Raw genomic sequence first — 27,969 nt, forward strand, 5'->3', positions numbered from 1 at the left:
AATATCATGTGGTGCACCCTACTTTGGCAGAAGATCAAAGCAGAGCTTAGAGTCAAGCTGCATGACAACTGGTCGCACTTTAACAATTTCATAATGCAACATTGATCAAGCTCAAGACGACATCAGTTCAGGATCCACATGGACGACTGCATCCGATCATCTACCAGCAATAATGGCGTCAGTGCAGCATGGATCCCTGAGTCGGATGTCTGTTATGGAGTCAGTACAGACCTGATAACAAGTCCTAAGGGGACAGATGGTGCCAGGGAGGGATCTGCTATTGTATCCTAACTGGAGACCCCTGCGTTTCCGTCGATCCCAAAGGCACACCAGGGGAAGACGAAAGTGCACTTAAACATTTGTGTGTGGCCTCTTTGAAGGCCTCAATCTATCGCTCTGGTTCCAGTCTGGCATCTGGGGGATATTTTAATGTAAGAAATCTACAGTTAGTCGTATCCATCAGCGGTATTAATACTAGCTCCACATGTTGAGATCTACTTAAGAAGGTCAAGCCCAGATTCAACTTAACACAACCCCATTTTCTGGACTACCTAAAATGCCAACATTAATGCTTGCTGTTTATGTAGCAACAACCTCATCACCAGGTCAAATCGATTTTTCCATATCAGCTCTATCATGCCCTCACTGCACTGTGTCTCTGTTAAATCTTAGCTTCCCTTCAAAATCACATGCCTTTCACACACAACAATTTATAGCGTTTTCCTTCTTCTAAAGAACCAGTACATTTAATGAAGGCAATCATAAAAAGATCTACATATCACAACAGCAAAACTCTGGAAGATTAATTTTCTGACAAATACCGCAAATATTACACTCCCTACCTACATAGCTGGGTCATTCAAGACTGGCACCATTCCACGAAACGTAATATCCATCATTTTAAACAACAACAGGCAACTCTTAAAGTAGATCTAATTTAACCGAAACCCAAGCATAACCCATTACCATTCCCTGTGTTGTACATTGCAGAGGACTGCAGTAATCCTGTTAAAGAAACTCTTCTAACAAAGAAACACAATATTATCTAAGTGATGCGTTAGAAACACTAATGGTCTGAAGTCATTTGGGCCAAACTTTCTGAATGATGTCTAAGATTAGACAGACTTATTTAAAAGGAATGGGAAAGAGAAAAGGGAACATTCAAGTGACAGTATTAAGGGCACATGCTCTATTCACTAAGCAATCAACTTTCGGTCTAGGAGAACTGGATTCCAATGTTGATTTCTATACTTTAATGACGCTTTATATTCCTTGGTAAATTATATAGGGATTGATAATAAACAGGCTAAACGAATTCAATAACTACTCTATAAATATCTGGATGTTAGTTTATAAAGGAACTACCATATTTGTATTTCTTCTCTAAAAGTATATTCAAATATTTTTGCAATGAATACTAAAACATTTAATTTCATACAAAAGTAAACAATTCAGTCTTTGTAAAAAAACAAAAACATATTAGTGACTTATCCAGACATATCTTCCTAAACATTTAAAACAGTTAGTCTTATGAGCATGAACATAACACTTACCCTTTAGTTTGGCTCTCCTTTGTTTCCGCTGGGAATACACACTTCTTTTTTAAAGGAGGCTCCTCTTCTTCCTCAGAACTATCTATTGTCAAGTCAATAACAACTTCTTTTTTCTGGTTAACCTCATTTGCAAATGCCACTGAACAGGACTTGCTGAAAATAGTGGAACCTGTGATGAAAATGTATTGGGCTAAACACACAATGCATTAATTAAATGTACCTGCAGAACATGTCTAACATGCCTATGGACATCAACATATATATATAGATATTATTGAAGTGGTTATTGTTAATGTTCTTTGTTTAACACACATTAATATGGCATCACAGTGTTTGGTAGTAAGAATTATGACTTTTCAACTAGTTTCTATTGTGGACCAGAGTCTGATTCAGTAGTATGGAGGTGTGCATTTAGTTGGTTGATTATGTGAGTTTTAACACGCTTTGAGTATTTGGTGAGTGAGACTGGATGGCTGAAACAAACTGCGAAAGTATTTCTTTGGCTGGTACAGGTGCCCAATGCCTAGCAAATTATATGCATGCTAAGTGGCTATAGGTATCCCATAAGCCACCCAGCTGGAATGTTTTTGCTGTATGTTCAGAGTCCTATCTTAAGACATTTATTTTTTAAAGAAGAATCTGTCCTTTAAGGGACAGAGGCTCCTTTGCTGTCCTAATCCTAGATTAGGACAGCAAAAGCAGGGTTTGAGGTTTACTGGCCTCTTTGACTGCGAATGATGCATTCATAGCGGGCAGCAAATTGCCACCAGCCTCAATTAAAGTTTATGAAGAAAGAGATTTTTGAGAATCCTGGAGAACATACATACTTATGTGATTAGTTAGTACATCATTAAAATGCAGCCCAATTCACAAACCATTATACATATACAGGTCGATAGAAAAGGTGCGAAATAAACTTATCAGAATACACCACAAGTATGTCAATACTTGTGCTGATTTTCCAAATGTCTCAAAATATATTAGTGATCCAAACTTTCCATTTCCTAGAGCGTATGGCTACTATGCAAAATTTAAACATAACTGCAATTCACCAGTTATTGTGAGTAATGCAAATGTAACTATCCCCATTCCACTGCTTATGGACTCACTCATGGCAGAGGACAAAACAAATTACATCACTGATAATACCATTGAAGCTGTTAAATATTGTATGCACAGGTTTGTATGTCAGAATATCATCTACAGAAATATCATACGACAAATATTGTACTGTGTCCTACATTTAGTTTACAACAAATATTGTCCCATTGGATGTAGATTTTCCATTATAACTCCAACTGTATTTTTGTAAATTATACATTAAGGCACATTATTTATGTCATACAATATTCTGTCTGCGATATTCTGATATGCAGCCACCAGAGGATCTGGTTGAAAGTCAGCTTCTTTGCTTAAGAACTACTGAATGTAGCCAAGTAGAGTAAGCTGTACATAAAGTAGTGCTGAGCTACTGACTGGAGTGTATGGTTTGTAGCCAATGTCTTGACGTGTAAATGTAAATTGTTTTTATCTTCTCAGAATCATAACTTCCATTCGGTACTTCTTTTACTTTAAAAAAAAAAAAAAAAAATGTATCTTACATCTCATGCTGACATGTGCCCAGCTCCTACACCCAGAGCACAATACATATGGTTTTTGACCATGTACAGTTGGTTCTACTTCCAGGACTTGACTTCAAGCCAGGAATTGCGCCAAGTCCCCTTGTGGCCCCAGAACCCACTGTGCATGTCCTTTTGCTAGGCCGTGTGCATATTCTTTGGCCAGTCCGTGTGCACATGCCTCCAAAAACCTAGGCCGTGCACAACAGACCGCATCTACCACCATTTCCTCCAGAACATGCTCTGCATAAGGCCTCCAGCTGTCCGGTGTGGACGCTAGGCACAGGGTGGCCCTTGACCATGATCTTCATCTAGTCAACATGCCTTTGAACCATGGCAACAGTCTCTGCACAAAACCTGGTCTTCTGGTCATCACTGGGGTTACTTTTTATACATTTCTTTTTGTAGTCTGCAATTCTCAAATAGATTCAGCAGATATACAATTGTGGCCGCCAAACTCCTCGGATCTGTGATGCCCAATTTGCAGCTGCTGATATCTACTGCCTATTTTTTTCGGTGGTATTAAATGGCTTTCCTGATCGTTTGACATCTATCCTCCATGGTGTCAAAAGATGCTCACTGAGCTCCCTTATATTCTGCCAGGTCAGTGAGTAACTGCAAGACCACCATCTTTCAAAAAGGCTGCCCTGGATATCCTTTAGTCCTTCTCCAGTGCTGCAAACCCACTTTTTACTGAAGAGCTGGTTATGACTTTCTGGCATTCCCATCTCCTGCATTTAAATGTTAATTTCACCCCTAAGAAGACCTTGTCGCCCATGAAATAGGGTGTCTGATATTGCAAAGTAAAACACGTGCGATATTGAAGTCAGCATGTACCTCCACTGACTAACTCAAACAACGATTTTTACTGGCAGATATGGATCCTACAAAATGTCAAATTACAGATTATACACTTTAATCTGTAACTTATGACCGGAAAAAGCTAAAAGCCATTCAAGAACTATTTTTTTTATATTTATTAAAAATTCAATTCTTTGGTTTAGCTGGGTTTTTAATAAATATTGAGGAAAAGCACCTTTCAGAAAGTTACCTTTTCCATGCATAAAGCTCCTGGAGGCTAATTTGCATTAGCCTGACATCAGCTGCTTGGCCACTGCTTGATCTTTTTGAGGTGTAGAAACAGCTCCAAGAGCAGAGACAACATCCAAAGTCTGGTGACAGGATATGGAACGGGGGTAGAGAGTGTGATACATTTCATCCCATGAAGAACAGCTGGGGTGGTTTCAGAAACTTAATAAACTTGATAGTCGGTAAAAAAGGCTCGAAAGAAACTTATCATAATAGACGACACGTATGTCAAAACTTGAGCTGATATTCCAAATTTCCCAAAATATATTAGTAATTCAAATTATCAATTTCCTAGACCGTATGGCTACTATGCAAAATCTAAACACAACTGTAATTCACAGTTATAGTGAGTAATGCAACCATAACTATCCCCGATTCCATTCTGTCATTAACTTGAAAGGGACAGAAGTGATGCCTGCCCATTCATAGTTTAATTTAAAGGAAGTCCGAAGGAAAAGCCGCCATTGCTTATTCGGCCCAAGGTAGGCAGTTGGGCACTAGCTAGTGGGAGAGGGAGTTGGTCCCAGAACTAGCTTTTGGTAGCTGCGAAGGTGGGGACAGCTCATTACCCTTAACAAATCCCTGGCTGGCCCACAGGCTCTTCAAAGACAGAAGGCCTGTGGCCTCCCAACTAGTCTCACAGCCTGTCACCATTACCCTTGGCCCTGTACCTGACCAGCACACCTTTCTACTCAACCCATCTTCTCCTGCTAACCTACTTGAGAGAGATTTGCTTTATAAATTAGGGTGCACTTTCCAGTGTTCCGTAGTAGGTGCTCTTCCCGAAGTGGCCACCAAGACCAAGCTGACATCACTCCCTGACTGACTGTTCCACATTGTGACTCCTTATCCCTTTGGCTAACACATACTAATGATGTAGGTCAGATCCAGTCTACCCAGCCAGAGCAAATCTGGTTAAAACCCCCAAAACCCCAACCCACGATACTGCAGTACCCTCTTTACCCTGAAGCTGACGTGGTCATTCAGCCAGTGCTAAGCTCATTGACCTCTAAAAGTATGTTTGTCCCTATCCGGAGCCTATCCATTTTGCATGTGTGAATATATTTTAAAGTATGATACTGTGTATATTTGTATTACGCTAATTAAAATTGTTATTGTTAGTTCAGAGTTTTCACATGAAAGGAATTTAATTGTTTTCTTAATAACATTGTACAATACATACTCTCTGGGTTCAAGCAAGTTTTGTGTGGATCCATCAAGGGAGGCAGAGGAAAAAAAGGGGAGGGGATGGCACAAAAGTGGCATTTCCTATTTTATTTCCCATAGTAATGTTTGCTTTTCCATACAGAAAAAAATTTAACTACACCAAATTTGGCACAAAGGTAAAACGTTACTCAAGGATTGTGCTTGTGATGGCTTGTAAATTTGGTCAGTACTTTTCATAAAGAAAACCCATTGGACTAGGGAGCTTTTTCTTCCTTTTTGCTTTGCAGATTTCCATATTCAGATTGGCTGGCAGCAGTAGAAACAGTTCTGATGCAGTCGTCATTACTCAACACCGCTCACTGAGCACCCTATTGGGATACTATAAAGAGCATGAGTGAACCCACCTGATCCACAGGCCCTTGGGAGTGGGATGGGGGAAGTGGGGTTCAGACAGCCACAACAATATTAAAATAAAAATATATTTAAATGTGGGATTTGAAAATGCTTTGTTGGGTTTGTGGATCCCAGACCTTTCTTGGATCCTGGAGACCTTTCTGGGCCTCTGGATTCCCAAACCAAGGATAAGATCTGCGGATCCTTAGGGAGAAAAATGAGAAACAAATAATTTAGAGCAGCAATGCTGTATTTGGCCAAAATTGTAACGGCACCCTTGGTGGAACATTATATAGAAAAAGAGCATATCCCTTCAGATATGAAATGGTTTGTGTTGGAGACTGTGAAAAACACAAAACGTAGACAAAATGTGGATCGATTACTTACATTGAAGGAAAACAGGTGGATTTGGTCTGCTAAAACAGTAGGGATGGGATTAAATTCTTACATTGAATGGCAAGCTTTGGCGACATTATGAACTATATAGCCTCCTAGGTCTTTTTGCTGGGGTATGTAGGCTTGTGTTTCTGGAATTTGAAGTTTCCATTGAGCCAGGATAAGACTTGTTTTTATAATTCTGTGTTTTCTATGAGCCATGACTTTAGTTACCGACTATTGCGGGCATACCGTCTGTGTTTTACAAAATAAGATGATAGTTCCTTAGGACATTTGGGACACTATCGGCCTGTGTAATGTAGAGAGTTCTCTGTACTATTGTTCAACTCCTTTTAGATTAACCAATTGGTTGGATATTTCAACCATTGGATGAAAAGGGCCTTTCCATGATTGCTTATAACTATCGCTTAATATAGCCCCTTGATTTGGAGATAGAGTTATTAAGTATTGGCATTTAAACTGTCTTTTTACCATGTTAAAATGGCCGATATGTATACTAACTGCCATAGGCTACTATATATGATCTTTTTCTTAACACGGTTATGAGAATATATTTATCTTTACGAATATCAAGTCAACATGTTTAAGTGAATATTTTATACACAGCATTGCGATCTGAATTAATTGGTTACGCCCCCTAAGGCATATCTGGTATGGCTTATTTGACAATAGTTGTCAACATTTGTTAATATGGGGCGACGTATGACAGTCAAGATTGGACCCAACCCGGAGTGTCACACTACATTTTTGGATTACATTTTTGGATTACATTTTTGATCTTTTAATAGATTCTTGGTACTAGATGCTTACGTTACAGACAAGAAGGCTACGTTCTAAGATGGCCGACGTGTTTTCCATCAGTCTGTGGCGATCTTCATGACGCTACCTTTTAAATAACTCCCGCCCTAACCCGAGTTTGCTGCTCGGATTTGTTTGTTTGAACAGAGGAAGCTGACTTGGAGGAGAAAGAAGTGAGCTTTACACCTTAGGGGGTTCGTAGTTCTTAGGTAAGACAAGGTGACGAGTCTTGATTGACTTGTTGTTTTTTTGTTTTGTTATAGATTGTAGAAGCGCAGACGAAAGCAGCCGCTTCCGTGTAAGTAAAGGCGGGTAACATCATTGTTGGATTCTCGTTCCGCTCTTGGTTTTAGTGATGGTTTAGATGATGGGTATCGAAGATTTTGTTCCATTTTGTTCCTTTTTTCTGATTCTTTGATTTAGTGCTTCCGTGAGAAAAGTAAAAAACGAGATAAAAAAACGAGATTGAAAAGGTTCTGCATTAATGAGGGAGTAAGTGCTTATAAATCTTTTTTAAATAGGAGAGGTATATTCACAATATGGCGTTTCTTTACGGCTTATTATTTGTGGTGGAACTATGTGTGTTTGATACATATTCACAGTATGGTGTTTCCTTTTGGTTCATCATTTGTGGTAGAATTGGGCGTGTTCGAAATTTGGTGGCTATATAGGTGTTGGGGACTGGGCACTGACACACTACATCGGGTGGTTAAAATGGGATACACCTGTTTTCCTGTCTTCCTTCAGTGTATTGACAATACTAATAGATGAACTCAGATGTTGGTATGTGTTATAAATTTGTGTTATTTAATGTATGTATATTTTTATAATAGATACATGGTGCAACTTTGGTCCTGAGGATGGTCTCGGGGATTAAGCTTCCAGATAGGAGACCGAAACGTCGACGCTGTGAAACTTCTTTGATGCAAATAATTTCCATTTGATGTTTCCATATATTACAATTGTTTAAACCAATGGTTTGTGTCATATGACCAACTGTGGATGGTGCATATTTGAAAAAGTGTCAGTAACTACTGCTTAGGTTTCGGATTGAGACAGTAGTTTTATGTTGCCAGTGTTCAAATATAAATTGCATATTCCTTTACTTTTTTGTATGAAATCAATGAAAGTTATTAAAATAATCAAGAAAAGATTAATTTCAGATAAAAAACAATACAAAAGAACGAACTGTGGCTTTTTTGTATTTTTCTCTCTTTTTCTGAGTTTTTTTTTAAAGGAAGTGCACTACGGTGACTATTTAATTTATTAATAGAAGTTGAATAAATCCTCAAGGTTTATTATTGTATTGACATATTATACCCAATCCCTTGGGGTTAAGTGGGTTGCCCTATTGTTGTATACACGTATTTGGCCAACAGCCACAAGTGGCTAGCCAGAGCCACGGCCATGTAACCAACCCCACTGCACATGGCCGAAAGCTGTAAGCAGTGGGGATTGGCAGCATGCTGTGTGTTGGGTGCAGGGCCTACAGGGGTTGATGTCAGCAGTGGTTTGGGCGCATGGACTGACTGAAGCGCAGTCCCTGTGGCGAAACCACAGCAGTGCACATCTGAAGGCTGTGGGATGCGGGTGCTGGCCAGCTCAGGAGAGTTGGTCACAATGCAGCGGGGATGGCCACAGGCCAAGCGAAACATGGGCGAAACATGGGCCCCACCCTCCACAGGTGACCAACCACTGATTTGCACTGCCTTTGGCAAGCTGCAGCAGGACTGGGCACAGGGCCAGGCATTTGGCCAATACCTGCACCCACCTCATCGCAGTCAGCTAACACCCACAAGCACGGCATTCAGTATTGCGCTGCAGGGTTGGCCACACACTAAATGCAATCCTTATCACATCAAATTATTGATACCAATTAATGACAACTTGTAGTGAAATGTAATTTAACAACAACACATAATGAAACCAATTAATGACACTACATTCACAGTGGAAGCGGTAAGGTTAATCTGATATGTAATCGCACATAAGAGAACTTTTGTAGTTGAAGTCTTTTTATTAACTTTGTATTAACTTTTAGATACATAAAACGTCACAAACAACCACCTGGCCTGTTAGCAGCAATGTAAATAGGATATAAAGACGCTAATATAGTAAAAATAAAAAACAAGAGAACAGAGAATCTTAAAATTTCCACACTCTACCTATTCTCTATACAAATCTATCTAACTATCTATCTATCTATCTATCTATCTATATAGATATATTGTCCGTTTTCTCTTTGTCTGCTATTTTACCAGATTTCCCTTTTCCTTTATACCTACTCTATATCGCATTTATATTACTACTATCATTTAGGTGTATAAATAGATAAATATGAAATATATAGGTAAAGCAAAGGTGTGTTAAAAAAGAGGGGGCGCTGGAATTATGTAATTTTGGGTTAGCTTTCCACCCCCTTCTTTTTTATACCTGTAACAGACACCTACAGCTTTAGCTATACATTTCGCATCTATTAATTTTCAAACCTAAACCTATTATATTATACACACATAGGTATATATAGAGATAGCTATATCGATATAAAAGTGTATTTATCCTTTGCCATAAATCTGTCAGAGAGAGAGAGATTATGCGTTATTCATTTTTTGAAAAATGTCGGTTTGGTTATAACATGTCATAACATTTCTTTAATCAATAGTTTTCAATGATTATTTGTCAATGTTCATATGACATCATGTGAGGTTACAAGCAAAAGCTGTTGGGCGGTGTACCATAACTATCTAATTCGATGTTTTTAGATTTTGTTTCCTAACCATAACATCCCATCAGTTTAAGAATTGATGTGAGTTCCTACATTTTTTTTAACAAGTTTAAATTCTCTTTTAAGTTCAGAAAAGTAACTTATCTTTAACAACTTTTTTTCAGCTCAGGTAATTTAAAAAAAAAAAAAAATATCTGGCCCCTGTCCAGAGTAAAACCACACTGTGAACGGACTTTGTATTAGCTAAGCACTTAGGAAACACGGCGTCTGCTGTGTCTATGCCCTACAACTAGACACTACCTCCAAATGATACGGCACGTTGCCTGTGGACAAGCACAGCAGATTCGTGGTCCATGCTGCGGCTTTTGGTCATGGCCTGTGCACAGTCTTCCTGTCCTTGTGCTCACACGAGCACCAAGGACTTCCAATTTTTTGTTTGAAATCTACTGAACTCCTGCTATGCTGTGCATGTGCATCAATCATTTTTCAACTGTGCTATAATGTGTCCTGACGCAAATCTCTTAATAAAGTTGGTTCTAACAACAACAACAAAAATCAGCTGATCTCAAATGAGATTTGTGGATCCAAAATGCTTACCATTGTTTCTGGGATCTGCTTGGCCAATACAGAGCCAAAGGGTCCCAGGTGCCTTGTTCGAGTCTTTGGATCCAGCAACTCACTATACATTACACAGTGGCACTCCCCACGGAGTACATATACGGTTCAGATTATTTTTGATTTACTTATTACTCTGCCTCCTGCAAACAGATCTCCTCGACATTTGGCAAATGAACAATGTAGTCAACTGCGTAGATATGTGTGCACTTCATTTCTTTCAGAGGGAATGTATGGTTGTACACTACTCTGGTCAGGAGGCTAATACGTTTTGAGGCATTCCTTACTCATTATGTTGCTTTGGGGCAGTGCTATATGCATGCGCTTTGTGCATGAAGGTGCGGTAACATTTTCTTTAGGATGGTTGATACATAAGATTAGTGAGAGCGTATGGATGTGTTGTTGAGGTTGCGAACGCTTATTATGTGATTCTGAGCCATATTGTGTACATGATGTGGTGCCACACGTTATGTCAAATGTCAATTTCAAAAGCCACGCAGAAGATTTAAGTAAACTTACTTTCAACTTTAGGGCACTGTGTGCTTGATACACTCAGACCTTCCTTCTTCTGCTTCATTGGAAACCAAGAACCATCCTCCTGGAATTTGATCTCCTCTGCATCAGAGCACTGACTTAGTATTTCCATAAAAAGCCTGCAAAATATTCATAGTTAAAATGGAAGAAAACACATGCTGTTCTTTGCTTATAACAAATTACACAAGGACAATGTTTTCAAGCTCTTACATTTTTCTATGAATAGATCTTATAAATCGCCCCAATAATCTTTCAAAGTCAGAACTTAGTTCAAGGTTGAAACTACAGAAATAAATGCATATTCCAGTCAGGTCACACAATTACCTATCTGTATCTTTTCAACCTATTTTTAACTTGTGGAGCAAGTTCAGAAATGGCCTGGCAGAGGACATATATGCCAGAAAAAAATATTTTATTCACACTATCCTTGTGGATAAACTTTGCTAGAAACTACCTTCACACGTGAACAATACTATCTAGATAATGCATTAAAGCCTTCAAACCATTTATAACACCAACAACAACCAACCTGTACTTGGCTATCGGGCAATGCATAGAATGACAACAAATCATGAGTCAAAAACAGCCAGTCAATTTTGAGATATCTTTGAAGCCAAAGTCAGAAGAGCGCTACCACATGGGCAGAACTATACTCGAAGTCAAAGGAGACAAACAAATAGGATAAAGAGACAAACAATAGGAACATGAGCAAAAGAGACTATGGGCTATGCTACTGCAACTTTACCGTGACTTTTCCGGCATCATGGATTAAAACTATGGATACATGGCCCTTAAAATGATAGTCGGAAAGGAAGCACAGAAATAGGTCATAAAAAGATCTGTATCTCTCAAAACTAACCTCAGGAAACCTGCTAGGCAGGGTTTGTAACAGCAAATCTAAGACCCAACTGTCTAAGAGTTTGGAAAAGGAAGTCTGAGTTCAAAGCCCACTGAGAAATGGTCCTGAGGTTAAGCAGTTTGCTAACAAATGCACTACTAAAAAGAATATCAGGTCACAGCTACAAAAGAATACAGAAAAGAAATTGAAGATAATTCCATCTGTCCTTCTTAAAAAATACTTTTTGGATGCTTAGGTTTTAATTTATACCGGGTCTGAAGCTTCAATTCCTGTAAGCTCTGTTTAAAAGGTCATTCCTGTTGTTTTCCATGCAGCTCTTGAATTTGCACTTCTACCCTGACAAGCAGTCAGAGCACCTAGACACTGGAAGGGTTTAAGATTGAATAACTTTCCACCTGTAAAACTAACTATAGTTGTACATACTGTCAGTACAGTTAGGTGGCTTCAATATGAAGTAGTTGCTGATAAATGCCTTTTAACACTTACAAAACAGAAAAGCTCCTGTGATTTAGTGAAACTCAAAGTAAGAATTACCGAAGTGTGTACTTATGTACAGAACAAATAGCTAAAACTCTGAACATCTAATTTCTAAATGGTGGTGCCTAATTTAATTATTAAGACATAAGTGTACTTCTAGCTAAAATGGAGAATTCTTCAAAACTGGTTTACGTTTCGACTGTTTGATTTATAGGCATTTAGCTAGGCTATATTTTTTGATAAACAGAGGGAAACAGAGCCTGTGTCCATTATGGAATGTTTCTTGGCTTCAGGTGTCTTTTTTCAGGTGAATGCTATGATTCGAACATGGTTGTGTCTCTCCAGCTGTAGCTACTGCTGGGTGTGCAACTACAAATTATGTGGAGGGGTAGAATCCTCCAAATTATACTAGGAACAGTTGTGAGGAATGAACTGGTCTTATAAGGACTGTACTTATATTTTGGATAGAGCAGATCACTGGCAACCTGCCCTGATTATTCATGAAAGCAACAACTCAAAATTCCAGCAGAATTATCACAGAGAAGCAGCATTCAACCATTCAAATGACTTTACTCTAGCCTCAATACCTTAGCACCAAATCTCAAGTGCCAGTTCGTGGTACATTGAGGCCATTTAGTAGGCATTTTTGATATAATTATTATTTTTGGTATTTAATATTTCCATTCAGTTCAACTTATAACACAATAGTTAGGAAATTCATACCTCAAAAGACTGTTATTCACACCTTTGGAATATCTGTGCTTTGTATCTAACCATCTAAAACCAAATGGCCAAAGAGATATTTGTCCTTCAAATTACCTAGTTTCTAGTTGCATACATTTTCGAGTTTTGACCCTTTTCTAAATTAATATTGGTCATTGCATTTTACGTTCATGTTTCACTGTTGCTTAATTTTTCTTATAAAATATTATTATTGTCACTCAAACTCGAGGACATTTGATGTTCGTGTTTTGGGTTTTTACGGGAAGGGGGAACATGAAAGGAAAATTATGGGTGAGTTGGAATAGTCAGTGTAGGAAGGTGGATATCTGACTATGGTTACCCCCAACTTTTTGCCTAGTGTCTAGCTGGTTTTTCGACTTAGTTGGCCTGAGATCCTGCCATTCAGGGTCTCAGGCTGTCTGCTCTCTCTTTAAAATTGACTCCATGTACCCTAGGTACATACACAATTGGTAAGGATCACCTTATTGGACCCTGTACAGTGTACCCTAGGTACCCAGGGCATAGGTGTACCCTAGGCCTCCCAGGGGCTGCAGCATGTATTATGCCACCCCTGGCCTGGCCTTCCAATCAGACACAACTGGCTGACCCCTCAGCTGGGGCAAGGTCGTGTAATCACCCCTTGCTTAGATATAGTATACCTATATCTACCCTTAAAATAGACACATGTGTACCTATCAGCCACTCCTATGGCAGGCCTACACAATCCTGGAGGTAGAGTGCTTGGTAACATGTGAGATGGTGCTCTAGCATCAGCTGAGCCTGTCTACAGCTTTCGGAACCATGTCCTTATAGCTGTTCTATGATATAGCCTACCATATACTCTTAAAGTGCCTTATAATCTTAAACGGTTATGGTAACTATGGTTTGGCTTTATCAAAACATGTCGTGTAAGGTGTCTAACACTTTGGACTAATACCCCCATACCATTTCTGGTGATGAGGATATTATTCCTCCCTTCTAGAGGGAGAGACATGTTAAAATCCTACTTTGCTGTTTAACTCTAACCAAAGCCTCAGCATCACAAAATGGATGCTGCTGCCACAGACACGAGTCTGACCTCCTGCTGCTGGGAGTGATCCCGGCAAGGGAGGCTTGGACAATAGGTTTCCTGCTTGGGGAGGTGCTAGCACCTCCCCAGACAGACTTTAGTGTATTGGGGCAGGGAGGGCTGAAAGGAATGAGACATGCCTGGGGCACACAAGGTGTCCCATGCATAGTCCAGTTCAAACCGGTGCAGGGGCACTCCAGCCCAGTCCTGGCGCGAAACTGGACAAAGGGAAGGGGGTGTAACCACCCCCCTCCCAGGTCCCACCCATAAGGCGTGACCTAGCAGGCAACCCAGCCCCCCAGATTAGTATAAGAGTGGTAGCTGGGCCCCAGGAGATTAGATTATCCTGAACCTGCAACTTGAACAGAAACTCTGGACCTTCGACATTCGACGAAAGAAGAAGTCTGAAGAATCTCCCTTGTGGCCAAGGAGTGGCTACCCTGTGCAAACAGGCACCATCAAGAGACTACCCTTTGCTTTGCTGAAGTTCTACGAGGGACCGACTGCAGAGCCCGACCAGAGCCTTGACTTCCAGACTTCTCCGACCCTGATCCACATCCACAGCCGAGCTGAGATGCGTGGAGGCGACGAGAGACGTGGGACCGGCTACCTGGGAAAAGTGGCGAGTATCTTCCAGCGCAGCTTCTGAGGTACCCTCGAAGTTGTGCACCGGGGACTGAGAAGCCCCAAATCCAAGCACCATCTGCACCGAAGATCAGCCCCCCACACTCCACGAGTCCTGCGTGGGGCTCTTCTGCATTTTCCTGCTTGCCGCGTCTGTCCGGTTGCTTGCCCGTTGGCTAGCGGCCTTTGTGACGACACACCTTGAAATCTTCACTGCTGGTTTGGCTCCTCCAGACTGGCTCCCACTTCTTTGTAAAAGAGAAGCACCCCAGACCTTCCTGGTCTGCACCAGAAGCAAGTCCTCCGTTCTTTGTGGGTTCCGCTTGCCAAGGCTTGGTGAGTCCTAGTTCGACTTCGACGCCGCCGACAGCAAGAGCCTTCGTGGGACAGCTCGACTCCTGGTCCTGGTCGTCCTCGACGTCTCCTGGTACCCGTGGCTGCAGCGACAAGCTTCACCCTTCACCTGCAATCTTCACGACATCGCCTGGTTCCTTCCTGGTTCCACGTGGTCACTGGCTAGTGACCTTGACTCTGTCCCTTCTGCTTGCAGGTACCCTTCCTTCTTGATCCCAGCCTTGGGATCCACCGGACACTCTGCACTGACTGCCTGTCAGCAACTTTCCTTCAGGCATCCATATAAGTCCACGACGAAACCCGACGCAAGTTCACACCTATGCACCCGCAGCCCGTGGGCTAGGTAACTTGGGTACTTCGGTGCTCACAAGGGTAGTGACTATCCTAGGGTCTAGTTTCCGAGTCTCGACTTTCTAGTTGCTCCAGAAGTGTCCTTAAACTGCTTATTTCAAAACTGTACTATTTCTATCGACTATACGCATTACGCGTGAGTGTTTCCACTCTGCATCTGAATCCCGTGGGCCTCCCACTTCCTAACTGTTGGTAGTGTAGTGTAGCCCCAGCGATTCCCTAGGCCTAGGCCTATCCTATTTCTGTGACAGTGGTCCTTATACCACTTCTTTAGTATATGGTTTGCGTGGCCCATAGGGCCTAACTGTATTACTTACCTGTGTGACTTAATGTATGCATAAATAAGACTGTGTTGTACTTACCTCGAATCTCATAAAGAGTGCTGAGGGTTTGACTAGAATAAATACACTTTATTTTATATATATATCTGTTGTGGTGTCCTTCCATTCGGTATTCAAGGGATTACATATGGTATCACAGCTGGCTTCACATGCCATTCAGAGTTTAGCCTAAGACTGCTCTTGTCCATGCTACCACTAGGATAGCTGGTCTATAAGGTTGACTTTACAACCAATCACCATAAGGGTTGTTTTGACTGATATAAGGTGTACACTAGAACTAGTGACATCATACATCAGGCCAACTTCTCACAGTCAGTAGGAGAAGGGTGGGGGAAATGCAGTGATTTGTAAAAGTCTACAGACCCTGTGGCCATGTGAGGTAATCAGCAGCTAACCTCAGGCATTTCAATATGTCATAAAGCTCTAAGAGTGCTTGGGATCCAATGGGAACGATGCATCTTCCTACTTCTCACCACAACTGACCATACATAGGATATGTGTGACAAATGGTAGACAGGGAAAGGGAAACCGGATAAGAGAGAAAACAGAGACACTGGATAACTCCCTCCACCTCATCACTCTCCTGGGCATAGATCTCTACAGACTAAAAGGTTTTCCACAGGCTAATAGGAAAGCTTTCAATACTCTGCCATGAAAATCCCACATCTGACTTTAACAGTGAAAGAAGATACCTTTAGGATAGCTCTGTGTGACCAGCTATTTGCGTCTTTAGTGTGAAGCAGGCTTTTCTTCAACTGAACTATAACAAGACATAAGTGGCTCCTAAAATGCTGGTCAAACTCACTCCCTAGTGACATACTTACCTCTAACTTTATATTTATGATCATTCTGAGATTAATTGAATTAGGTTCTGATTTGTATACGCAACTGAAAAATAATTTACATTTGCTCATAATTCGCATTCGTTATTAAACCTTATGACAGATGTGTCAATTACTAAATACAGCTTGTAACTTAAAGGCACAGTCCTTACATATAGTATAATCAATGGTTTTCGGACAAAATCCTTTTTGTCCCTTCACAAATAAATTTCAAAAGACTGAAATTAGTTCCACGTCCTTGAATATATAAGTTTAAATTCAAAGGACAGTTCAAAGTGCATCTTCCCAAACGATTTGGCTTCAAGAATGATTCTTTGTAATATAGATGCCTTCTCTGCAAACCCTAAGGAAGATATTGTTCCTTTAGCATACATCACAAATCTCCAACAAAGGGCCCTGTCTGCAGTCACACAGTAATTCAATTGCCTAGCAAGGACTCTGTGAAACTGAGGAAAGGTATACCTGGCAATTCAAGACAGCTGCTGTCATCTCCACACCTCATAAGAGCTTGGGATTCCTGGGAAATGTAGTTCCTGGTTAATCACATGAAGTGCAGCCTCCATGAGAGCAAAGCCTTTTGCCAGACAACACCATCAGCCTCCAGACCCCTGGAAAAGACTTGGCTCAGGGGGATATGGAGCACAGGGCCACAATGTCTGAATGTTCAATAGCAAAGCCTTGCTCCTGACACAATATCATTCTGTAGTGCAGAATTGTTTTCTTATTGGAAAATAATTTAACAGTCTAAATTTCACTATAACAATCCAACTTATGTTGCATTTTCTGTATCCAATGCTGTTTTGTAAGTCTGTTCGTTCGGTGGTTCACTTTGTTGTCGCGTTTGCTGGAGCAGCTTCCAGTATCAGACTGGGATGCAAACAGATAGGTTTGAAAAGCCTTCTTGAAGACCTAGTGCTCATCTGTTGAGTGACTAGGGAGTGAAGAACGCGATGTAGGAATGTTTGGCCTGACCTGTTTTTTCTTTAACAGGGGCATGGTGACTTGTAGCATCTGATTTGATTATATGATGCAGTTAAGAAGGCATTATTATGATGTGTTCTGGAAGACGTCTGTGTTTAAGTCCAAGCATGACATCGTCAAAACTTTAGGGATTCTAACAGTTAAGGACAAACCACTGACAGCAGCATGTGGACCTAGAGCGTGAAGGTGAAAGACGTATGCATTGAGTAATGTTCCAGCAATATGCTAGAAACCAGTAAGTAGCTGCTCTGCTCGCTAAATGGCATCTTCTCTGAGCTAACTCAGTTATCAACATAGTCAAAAGGCCCTATTGGAAAGGCTTTGCTTTAGAACAGCTCTTTGTACAAACTCATTGTCTTAACTTTTTGTAGACACAGTTGAGTACTGTTATTTAGCTCATGTCTGTGTATTTAAGTTCCTAGTTACCTTGAGTTGGAGTTGGTTCCTTATCATTCATCTCTTTCCTCTACCTTCAGTTTCTACTGCTATTTATATGTTACACAAATTCTGATCCGCCTTTTCAGAATTCTGTCATTGACAATAGCTTGTTTGGGGTGTGGTTTGTCTTCTGTTTATTCCTAGATGCACAACAACTTTCTTAAACTTAATGCTGACAAGACTATGCTCCTGCTGAGCAGAAGTGGTAAGAACAGCTTGACATCAACAGCCTGATCACAGGAACGTGGCAACCCACCAAATCCCGCCAAACCAGTAACAAATATAGAGTCAAATTTATGTAAAATCTCTTTCTCACCTTGGATCAACTCAGAAATCATTCATTCATTCATTCTCTTTATTTCGACTTAAAAATGTCATAAAAGAAATCGCAATACATTACCAAACAAATCATTACAGGTTATGGTATAAAATCTAAAATACATTTTCCCATCACAATTATTAATCATAGCAATTTCTACGTTTATACAAAAAATCACTGGAAATCCCACTCCTCATTAGTAGGCTTCATGCACCTAGAGCTAAACATTGATGCACCAAGTCTCATTTTACCACAAAATTTCTTCTAATATTCCACATGGCAGCTAAAAATTTACTTACAGCAAAAACAGTTAATGGGGATAGGTCAGTTTTTAATATTCGATAAGAGAGCAAGCAATGCCTAATGCCCCAATTCCTACATAGGGGAATGATCCACTTCTTCCTGGGCTTCAAGTAGGAAGGACAGAAGAACATAACATGGATGTCATTCTCCAACTCCTCAGTGCAGGCTGGACAGTTTTTGCTGGTAGATGGATGCCATCTACTAGTAAGGGCTCTTATTGGTAGGGAGTTATATCTCCATAGGAGAAAGAGTTTCCTTATACCAATGTGACTAATGTCATCCAAAACAGTCTCCATCTTATAATAATCTTTCGTTGCTATGAATGTACTGGACATTGTCCCCATTTGGTCATTCAATAAGCAAGCAAACAGATTATAGTCATAGTACATGTTAACCAGGTCTTTACGCGATAAATTTCTACAAGCCTCTTCCGGGTTTGTCCACAGTAAAGGGCAACCCAACCTCTCAAATTCCTGCTTTATATATTTTAGCCAGGGGAGTTTCCATATATTTGGGATTTTTAATAATTCCTTAAGCTCTTGCCTATAGCTAAAAAGTTCAGGGGTTACCCATAGGCGCCTCCAAAAAGTTAAAGGCTTCAGGCCCAGTTCCTCCTTTAATGATCTTATTCCCAGATCAAGCCTGAGGGGAAGAAGGGGTGAACTAATAGGCAGGGAAACTAACTGCCTAAGAAACTTGTTTTCCGTGGCAGTAATTGCAGGGGCACACTTGTGTCCCCACAATTCACCACCATAGATTATTGCTCCACGTGCCTGCATTTTGTAGATTTCGAGGGGGGGCCCAATGGGTTTTGTCGTGGACTTATTCCACAGTTTAATAATCCCCCCCGCCTTTTGAATTAACTTAAATTGGGATTTAGTCTGATGTTGAGCCCAGGTCATATTTTCATTAAGAGTCAAACCCAAATACTCGAACGTCTGTACTCTTTCCAGGCTCACACCGTCTATGACAGGATTTGGGCGGGATGTCTTTGGAGGATTAAAAATCATAAATTTCGTCTTGGCCGTGTTTATTTCCAGCCCCCGGTCATAACAAAACGAGACAAAACCCTCCAGAACTCGCTGGATACCCATTGGTGTTTTAGCGAGTAAAAGGGTATCATCAGCGAACATAATCGCTGATATCCTTGTACCACCAAGCTTTGGTGCATCTCTGTTAGGGACCGCGTTCAGGTGGGAGATAACTCCGTTTACGTAGAGGCAGAACAGGGTTGGCGCCAGAACGCAACCCTGCCTAACCCCCCTGTCAACGGGAAAGCTAGATGACAAATTGCCTTCTCTCCCACACCTGACCTTTGCGAAATTGTGAGTATGGAGTCGTATTATGATATCCAGAAGAGGGGCTGGTATTCCTAAGTCCCGTAAAACATTCCAAAGTTTCCTGCGTGGAACCAAATCGATAGGCCACACGCAGGTCTACAAAGACAATATATAGTAAGCCGCCCTCGACCTTAGCCGTCTTTCAAAAAAGCATAGCCAGTCTAAAAATCTGGTCAATAGTGGATACACTCTTTCTAAAGCCCGCCTGATACTGACTTAGAATCTCAGAGTCCTCTATCCAATCCAGCAGGCGATCCAAAATCAGCCTTGCAAAGAGTTTCTGGTCTACATCGATTAGGCTGATTGGCCTGTAATTGGCTGGTAGCAGAGGCGACCCCTTCTTAAAAATAGGGACTACCTCTGCTGCCAGCCAAGTGGCAGGGACCGCCATACCACCAGAAATAGCGTTAAATATTGTTAGTAGATAGGGCGCCCAAACCCTGGGTTCATGTTTATAAAGGTCTCCCAGGACCTTATTCAACCCTGGTGCTTTGCCCGCAGGAAGTTTAGATATAGCAACCTGGACCTCACCCAGGGTAAAAGTGATCACTTCTGAACCATCGAGGCAACTCATCAATCTATCACCTGGAGGGACCTCTAAACAGGAGTTGTCCCCCTTGTACAGAGTGCTAAAATGTTCTTCCCATACCTCTGCAGCAATGTTCGGCATTACTGCTGGGTCGGGATAAACTGAGCCTGTGGTCACAATCTGCCAAAACTTACGTGCATCCTTAACCGCTAGGGCTGTTGTTAACCTAGCCCAATTCCCGTTCCCCCACTCAAGCTTGGCATGGTAGATTAGCTGCCGATATACTTGCTTCCTTTGTTGAATAATTTCCCTACTTGCGTTATTTTTTAATGCATCAAGGAGTTCTCTCTTCGCTAGTCTGCATGTCCTGTTATACCAGGATAGCTTCCTTCGTATCCTTTTCCCACAAGGGCCTGAGGGACTTAAGATATCTGAGAGACTAAGAAATAATAACTTATTGAAATCTCCTAGTCTTTCGAAGAAGTCAGACACAGGCTGTTGTTCAATAAGGGCAGCCACATCAACCAATACTGGACTAACCCTAGCATACAGTTCAGATAGTTCCTCGAGGTTGTCAACCAACTTATCCCATCTTACCCTACGTCTGTTACTAGAGAGGGTAACCCTGCTAGATGTACCAGAGAGCAATCGAAGTCTGCCCTTGCAAACATCTGGTGCTGAGAAATCCAGAATCAAGGGATTATGGTCGCTCTCTCCCCTAGAAACCACCCTAAAATCTGTTCCAAGCACTGCACTGCACAAAAATGTAGTCAAGTCGTGCCTCCCTCTCAGCCTTATTAAATGTAGGCATAGAGGGGTTATCGGATTTTGCACGACCATTACACGCCCTGATCGAATGGGCCAACGTCAGGGATGTAATTTGAACGGCCAGAGGAGCCCACGTCCTTGCCGTTGGCCCTACAACAGGTGGAATTTTCCATAAATCATCCTCCTCCTGATTTGTACCATCCAACAACCCTTCAAGAGGTTCAAAGTGGGAGTTAAAATCTCCTCCCACCACGAACATACCACCCTCAGGAATTCTAGTCAGAACAGTGGATAACTCTTCGATGGCCCCTGACTCAGCGGAGAGGCTCACAAGTCTAGAAATAGACATTAACCATAGCAAGTCTGAAGCCAGTCCGCCACTCCAGAAACACGCACTGAACATTGTCAGTCCCTGTGTCCAAGGCTCTGGCACTGCAGCCCAAATGGGTTGCAACCCAAATTGTTAGACCCCCTGACGGTCGACCCTTTCCTCCCCACCTAGCGGGGACTGAGAATGAGGCATATCCCAGAAGAAATAGCTCTTCCCTCGCCCATGTTTCCTGAAAGAAACAAATATCATGATGATCTATAAATTAACCCCATTCAGGGCAGGCCAGCTTGTTACCAAGGCCTGCTACATTCCAGGAAAGAATTTTTAGTACAGATGGGCCAGGAGGGGTATCACTGGGTTGCAAAAAAGAACCTTCATTTCTTAAGTTCACCAGTCCAGAAGATGAGTGACCTTGTAGTGGATGCCCGCTGCCAGGGGCAACTATCAGTGTCCCCGGCTGCGCTAAATGAGGACTCCCACCTTCGACTCCCCCAATGCCGTCCTCCCCACAAAGTCAATCTACCTGCTCAAGGCAGCTGTACCTATTGGTGCATGAGTAATCACCTAAATTAGGTGTCTCGTGCCGGATATACCTGTGCCTTCTGCCTTGACGACTAGGTCCCACCCTTGTCCATTCATCATCAATCCCTAGATGGATACGATTATTTCGTGGGGGATAAAAAAAGGACAGTGGGAGAGGTTGAATAGATGTACCTTCCTTACTACCCAACCAATTACAGATATAAGAGACAATTTGTGGATTTCTAAAATTCACCAAAATGCAGTCGCCCTTCATTTTCTTCACAGTATGTCCCAACCAAGTGACCCTCCTGACCATCAACAAATCACCTCTCATATTTGGGGGGAGGGGGTCTGTGGGTATTCAACCAGCTGATCACTTTGTTTTTTAAAGAATCACAGGTTTCTAATGCAGAATTAGTGAGCTCAGGAACACCACTTAGAATAATTACATAGGGTGCTGCCTCTGGAGGAAGATTTACTACATTTTTCCAACTTAGACTACCTAAGTCTTGAATAGTACGGCCACCAATCTCATTCGGAATCTTCCCTGATTTAGTTAGGTTTGAATTAACTATCAGGTTAGAATTCCTTACACCGGAGTAAGGTTGCCCATGGGAGGGTAGTGACGTTACAGTAGAAGGAAGTGGGGGATTAGGTAAAGGTAGAGATTTTCCTGCTAGAGTAGGTTGTGTTCCTGTTGTGGAATTTATCAGACCAGTAGAGTTAAGCAAAGAGGGATCAACCATATTTATTGGAGCCACACTTTGGATGCTTCCCTTAGTCCTCAGGCAATTCTCAATGTCCCCAGTAACCAGTTCTATTTTTTTAAGCCTAGCATCAATAGTATCGAATCTGGCCATCAAGGGGACAAAAAATTCCTTCAAAACATTGGTGAGGGCGTTAGTTAAGTGGTCTCCCCCCCCCTCCAAACCCCTTTTCCAAAATAACAGGAAAAGGCTGTAATAGCGATGGTGTTTGTACGGGGTCAAGTAAAACGGGAGTTACATTAGAACTTAGAGTTAACAAACTATCCGCTGGAAGTGACGTGATCGCTGGGTTATCAAGGGGGCGATCTATTTTAGCCCTTTTTCCTCCCTTAAGCTTCCTCACTCCCTTCCTTTTTGGAACAGCACCCTCCCGAGACCCACGTACACAGGATATCTTTAAATCACTCCCACCTTCAACAATCAAAGCAGGTTCAGTAATAGGAGCAGGTAGACTCTCGGGAATAGGCTGAAGCGAATCTCGACGTGAAGATGTACTAGTCCCGAGTTCTTGCAGGACAGATTCTATCGTTTGATCAATACTATCCCTGAGGGCAGTATGGGAATCATCCAGATTCTCCAGGGCTCTAACAGTTGACATTAGACCCAGAGAAGATCTTCTGGTGCTTTCAATCCCATCCGAAAGCCGTCTTTCCAGGATATTCAGTTCGTTATTCACCACAGAATTAGCCCTAATAAGAAAGCTATCGAGGGTACCTGCAACCATAGGGATTGATGGCGTGGCTTTACTTCTCATCTCCCTTGATGACATGGCCTCGTTCTTCTCCAATGAGCAAAGGCCGGGGGGGGGGGGGGCCGGTCCGGTCTTGCCCGTGCTTGAACGGGCTTAAATGGGCCCACCCTTTGCCCGGGCTTCGCCCCGGTCTGCGCCCTGCTCGTGCGTTACTGGGCGTGCCTAAAATAATCAGGGGGAGGGGATCGGGAAGAGGCCCCCAGCTGCTGGCAATGTTCCGTGCGCAAGGCCCGCTGGACCTCGCAGTCCCGACCAGAGTTTTCCCGATTGAGTAACACTCGTTCCTCGTTACCCCCCGGTCTGCTGCGTCGAGCCAGATGGAAATTGTCAGATTGAAAGAAACCAAATATCCAAGCCTACGAGCGGCACCCATCTCTTTTTTTCATTTTCTACTCTTGAAACAAAGGTCCACTTACTTTCTCTGACCAATACTGGGCCTTGGTCCATGCCATTATGTCACACAATACATTATGCCAATACAGTTCCATTGCTATACATTTCGAATTTAGGCTGCCCAAATTGATATTAGTGATGTCTGAATTTCATTCAACGGCTAGAAAATCACAGGAGTTTTATAAAACAGTGTTTCTTTCTATGTGCTATGTGAGCTGGATGCAGCCAAAGTTTGTAAGGAGTTATGAGAAGCTGGAGACGAGCTTGTAAAACGGTCTGAAATCACTGTTTGAGGAGGAGCGTCAACTTGGCACTTGATTAGTTTCAGAGTGGTTATCAAAAGCTGAAAGAAGGCAGGCAGGGTTCAAAGTATACGTTAAGTCAGGATGTTCTTGTAATGTCTGGCAGACAGAGGCCCTATAGCAATTCTACCACTCTACTTGCTTTTCCTATTTCTGTTAGTTAGTTGTAGGAAATGAGAAGGACGTAGCACCCAGCCATGACTGGTTTCATTTCTTTTGTAGTACCTGGCTGGGACTTTGAATGATGGTACTGGCTGGCTGGTTCTTCTAAACATATTTTTAAACTCACCTATTTAGATATGCAAAAACGTTTCACCTGTGCTGGGTTCTCCTTATTCCCCTAACCTGATCATCACAACCTCTTTTTTTCTCTCTCTTTTTCTGCTTGACAATTATTACATGCTTTCTATATTATGGAATTATTCTGTGCTCTCCCCTTTGTTCTTAGGTCTGGCATTAGCAAAAACCTTTTGTTTCCATCAAAGCATACCTTAAAAAGAGATAAATGGAGGGGCTTTCAGTCAGGCCTCTTCCTCCACTGATCTTTCACATTTTTCTTTCGCCTACCACACGTAAAATATAGGGCAATGGGTCAGACAACTTAATCCATTGGCTCGTCTCACTATGAGTGACAGCATTTCTCTATGCTCATCTACCTGAACAGTAGCCCCCTTCAGTGCCTGGGACTATTGCGCCTAAACTTTACTTTGTCTATGCTATTTTATTTCCATCCCTTATCTTTTTAATTTTTCTTTGCTTATGTAACATACAGTGCTATAAAACGAATTCAAACAACAAAAATGTTCTCAGCGAAAGATATTTATTTCAAACAAAGAAGATTCTGAAATTATATTTGTAATGTTAAAAGCTTATGAGTGGTGTTGTCACTGTCCGCCGAATGACGAGTCCTTTCACGGGTGCAGATGAGCTTTCTGAATCTCTAATTAGCAATGTGACAGTGCAAATTCATTCAGGGGCTGCTGTTGTAGAACAAGTTAATTTTCTATATTACATTTACGTATTTTGCATAAGGAAATGATATGCAGGACAAAAAGGTGAGAGTATTGTATTAAGATTTTAGAAACAGAGCTTGCAAGATAACAATTTCCTACAAATGCTCCCTACTATACACATTATTATTCAAGTGAAGACCTTTTTTGCAAAGTGCATGGCTGTATCTGACGATTTAATCTGATGGGTTTCTTTCTATCACGGCTCCCTTAACCGTTTGCTGCTTTGCTTTTAGGAAAGACGATTTTCAGCATCAAAGTCATTTTCTATGTTATGTTTCAGAAGATTATAGTAACATAAAAGAGCATACTCTTTCTATATTAACAAATTACACTGCATCTAAAAAAGGTTTTAGCTTCTTTTAAGCTTGGTTCAAAAGCAGGTTTTAAAGTCTATAATGAATAATTATAAAATCAATCCTATTCTTTTCAGCTCCTTGATAAGAAGGCTTTGCACAATTACAGTAACTATGTTTTAATGAAATGGCGAAAGTGGAGTTAGAACTTCCCTGTTGCTAACCCAATTGAGGAAGGATCTCAAGACCTGGCTCTTTGACTGAACACCCGGCGCCCAGACAGATCAGCAGGCCCTACTCCTCCCCCTCAGTGCCGTAAGATCCTTACAGGTGAGTAGTCACGCTATACAACCCCCTGATTTATTGATTGAGAACCCAAGTCTCCATGGTCAGAAATATAGCTACAGTCAAAATATTAATAAAAGGGTTGCATATATTCAAGGCATCAGAGATCAGTAATAATACCCACAGCTCTTTGATCAATTAAAGATACAAGAGAAAAATGACAAACTTCTCAGATGGAATGTCTGCTGAAAATGATTCCTTCTAATATTAAAGTATTATTGTACCATTTCATTCTTCCTAAGCAAATATAAAAACTCAATTTGATTACAAGACCGACATGTTACTTGTTACTCACCCATCTAAAATTAGACTTTCATACACTGCCTTTTTATCACACACAGGGCAGATCCACGTGGGTTTCTTTTCATTCATTTGCAGGTAAAGTGCAGCGTCAAAGCACTGTAAATGTGTGCAGGTAATGGCACGACACGGGATGGACAGCCTCATTTTTCCCAGCTGAAGGACAACAAAATGGCATTGTTTTGTAGCACACGTCACACACATGCACACAAAAATGGTTATACACAATGGGGTATACATTAAACGATGCTTGTGTAATTTACGTGCCATCCAGATACATCGGTGGTTAGAAGACATAGTACTTTAAGCTGACAAAAAGTGCACCAATGAAATAGCTATGTGGGTGATACACTAGCCAAGAGAAGATGAATCTATTTAAGTCCTGGCTTTGGAGATAAACCAATCCTTTCAATTTTCAAGGGTGAAAAACCCATATCAAAATATTTAACTTTTCTGTCTGGTAAACAATTATATCAAGCCTGTCCCACATGTCAAAGGCGAGGACTCTTCCTTTCTAATGGACACAGGACACAGACAATCAAGACTTGTGGGAAGTTTGAAGTGAGCCACAGCCACACTCTTGTATTGCTATTAAGACTAGGCACCCCAATACCTAATGTAGATGCCCATAGTGCCACCGATTCCACGCATTTCAAAACCAACTTGATGGCCCATTGCAGTAATTTTAAGGAAAAGGAGCCTTTGAGACATATTCTCATTGTGACGTGCTTACTCACTGCCCTCTGATATCTGAGAAGAGTAAAGCATTTTAAATGCACAAATGTACAATAAAGTAATTAAAGCATGCATAACTTTGGGTACTGGTGGATTCAACCAAAACAAAACTATTGATGTGGTTACACCTTAACCATTCTACCGGAGTACAAAATACCACTGTAATGTTGAAACCTGTTAACCAATATTCTTTGCTAGAAGCCTTCTCCGCCGACACCATCACTGACCTCGTTGCACCCCACGCCATCACCGCCATGAACTACATACTCAACGGAGACCTGAACTTCCACCTCGACAACCCCAGCAACCTCAACTCCACCACCCTCCGTGACAACCTCACCAGCATCGGACTGAAACAACTCGTCACCAGACCAACCCACAAGGCAGGACACACACCCTCAACCCCATCTTTGCAGGAGGAAACAGTATCCACTTCAGTCACACCAGGCAACCCCCTTGGACTGACCACCACTGCGTACACTTCCTGGTTGACAAATCCAAGCCACCCAAACCCGCTCCGCGCCCCCGCAAAGAAACTGGAGCAGAATCACAGAGGAGCAACTCTACTCCACCCTCAACCGCACTACCCCCACCACTGTAACTGATGCAAACCTCGCAGCCAGGGAACTCCACACTTGCACCTCCACCTGCGCAGACAAGCTTTCCCCGCTACACAATCCCGACAAACAGCGCCCCAGGAAATCCGCCTGGTTTGCCACCGACCTCCAAGAAGCCGGAAACACCTGCAGACGCCTGGAGAAGAACTGGAGAAACAGTAGAATACCGGAAAACTACACCACCTACAAAGATGCCTTTACAAAATACCACCAACAGGACCTTCCAAAACCACCAAAAGAACCAACTCGAACAACTCCAAGGAACTTTTCAGCATCAACCAGGAATTCACCAAACCCCGCAGTGAAGCCACGGACATCACCACCTCCCAGGACCACTGCGACAAGCTCAGATCCTACTTCCACCTGAAGATCAAAAACCTCCACGACAATTTC

The 27,969-nt window shown here is 41.8% G+C and overlaps 1 protein-coding gene across 7 annotated transcripts in view; it reads right to left on the reverse strand.

Annotated features, from left to right (window-relative positions):
• The window catches only part of PIAS2 (protein inhibitor of activated STAT 2), a 451,007-nt gene that overhangs the window by 100,965 nt on the left and 322,073 nt on the right, over positions 1 to 27,969 (reverse strand). For 4 of the 7 annotated variants that reach the window (XM_085629369.1, XM_085629360.1, XM_085629401.1 and 1 more), the window contains exons 9-11: positions 26,220 to 26,380; positions 10,875 to 11,008; positions 1,554 to 1,722 (exon numbers count right to left, since the gene is read on the reverse strand). In XM_085629369.1, coding sequence (XP_085485495.1) covers positions 1,554 to 1,722; positions 10,875 to 11,008; positions 26,220 to 26,380 — 464 coding nt within the window. Of the gene's footprint in view, positions 1 to 1,553; positions 1,744 to 10,874; positions 11,009 to 26,219; positions 26,381 to 27,969 lie in introns of all 7 variants that reach the window. The other 3 variants (XM_085629352.1, XM_085629375.1, XM_085629383.1) reach the window with 1 other exon arrangement.

The sequence above is a fragment of the Triturus cristatus genome, chromosome 2_1, assembly GCF_964204655.1.
Source record: "Triturus cristatus chromosome 2_1, aTriCri1.1, whole genome shotgun sequence".
Classification (NCBI taxonomy): Eukaryota; Metazoa; Chordata; class Amphibia; order Caudata; family Salamandridae; genus Triturus; species Triturus cristatus.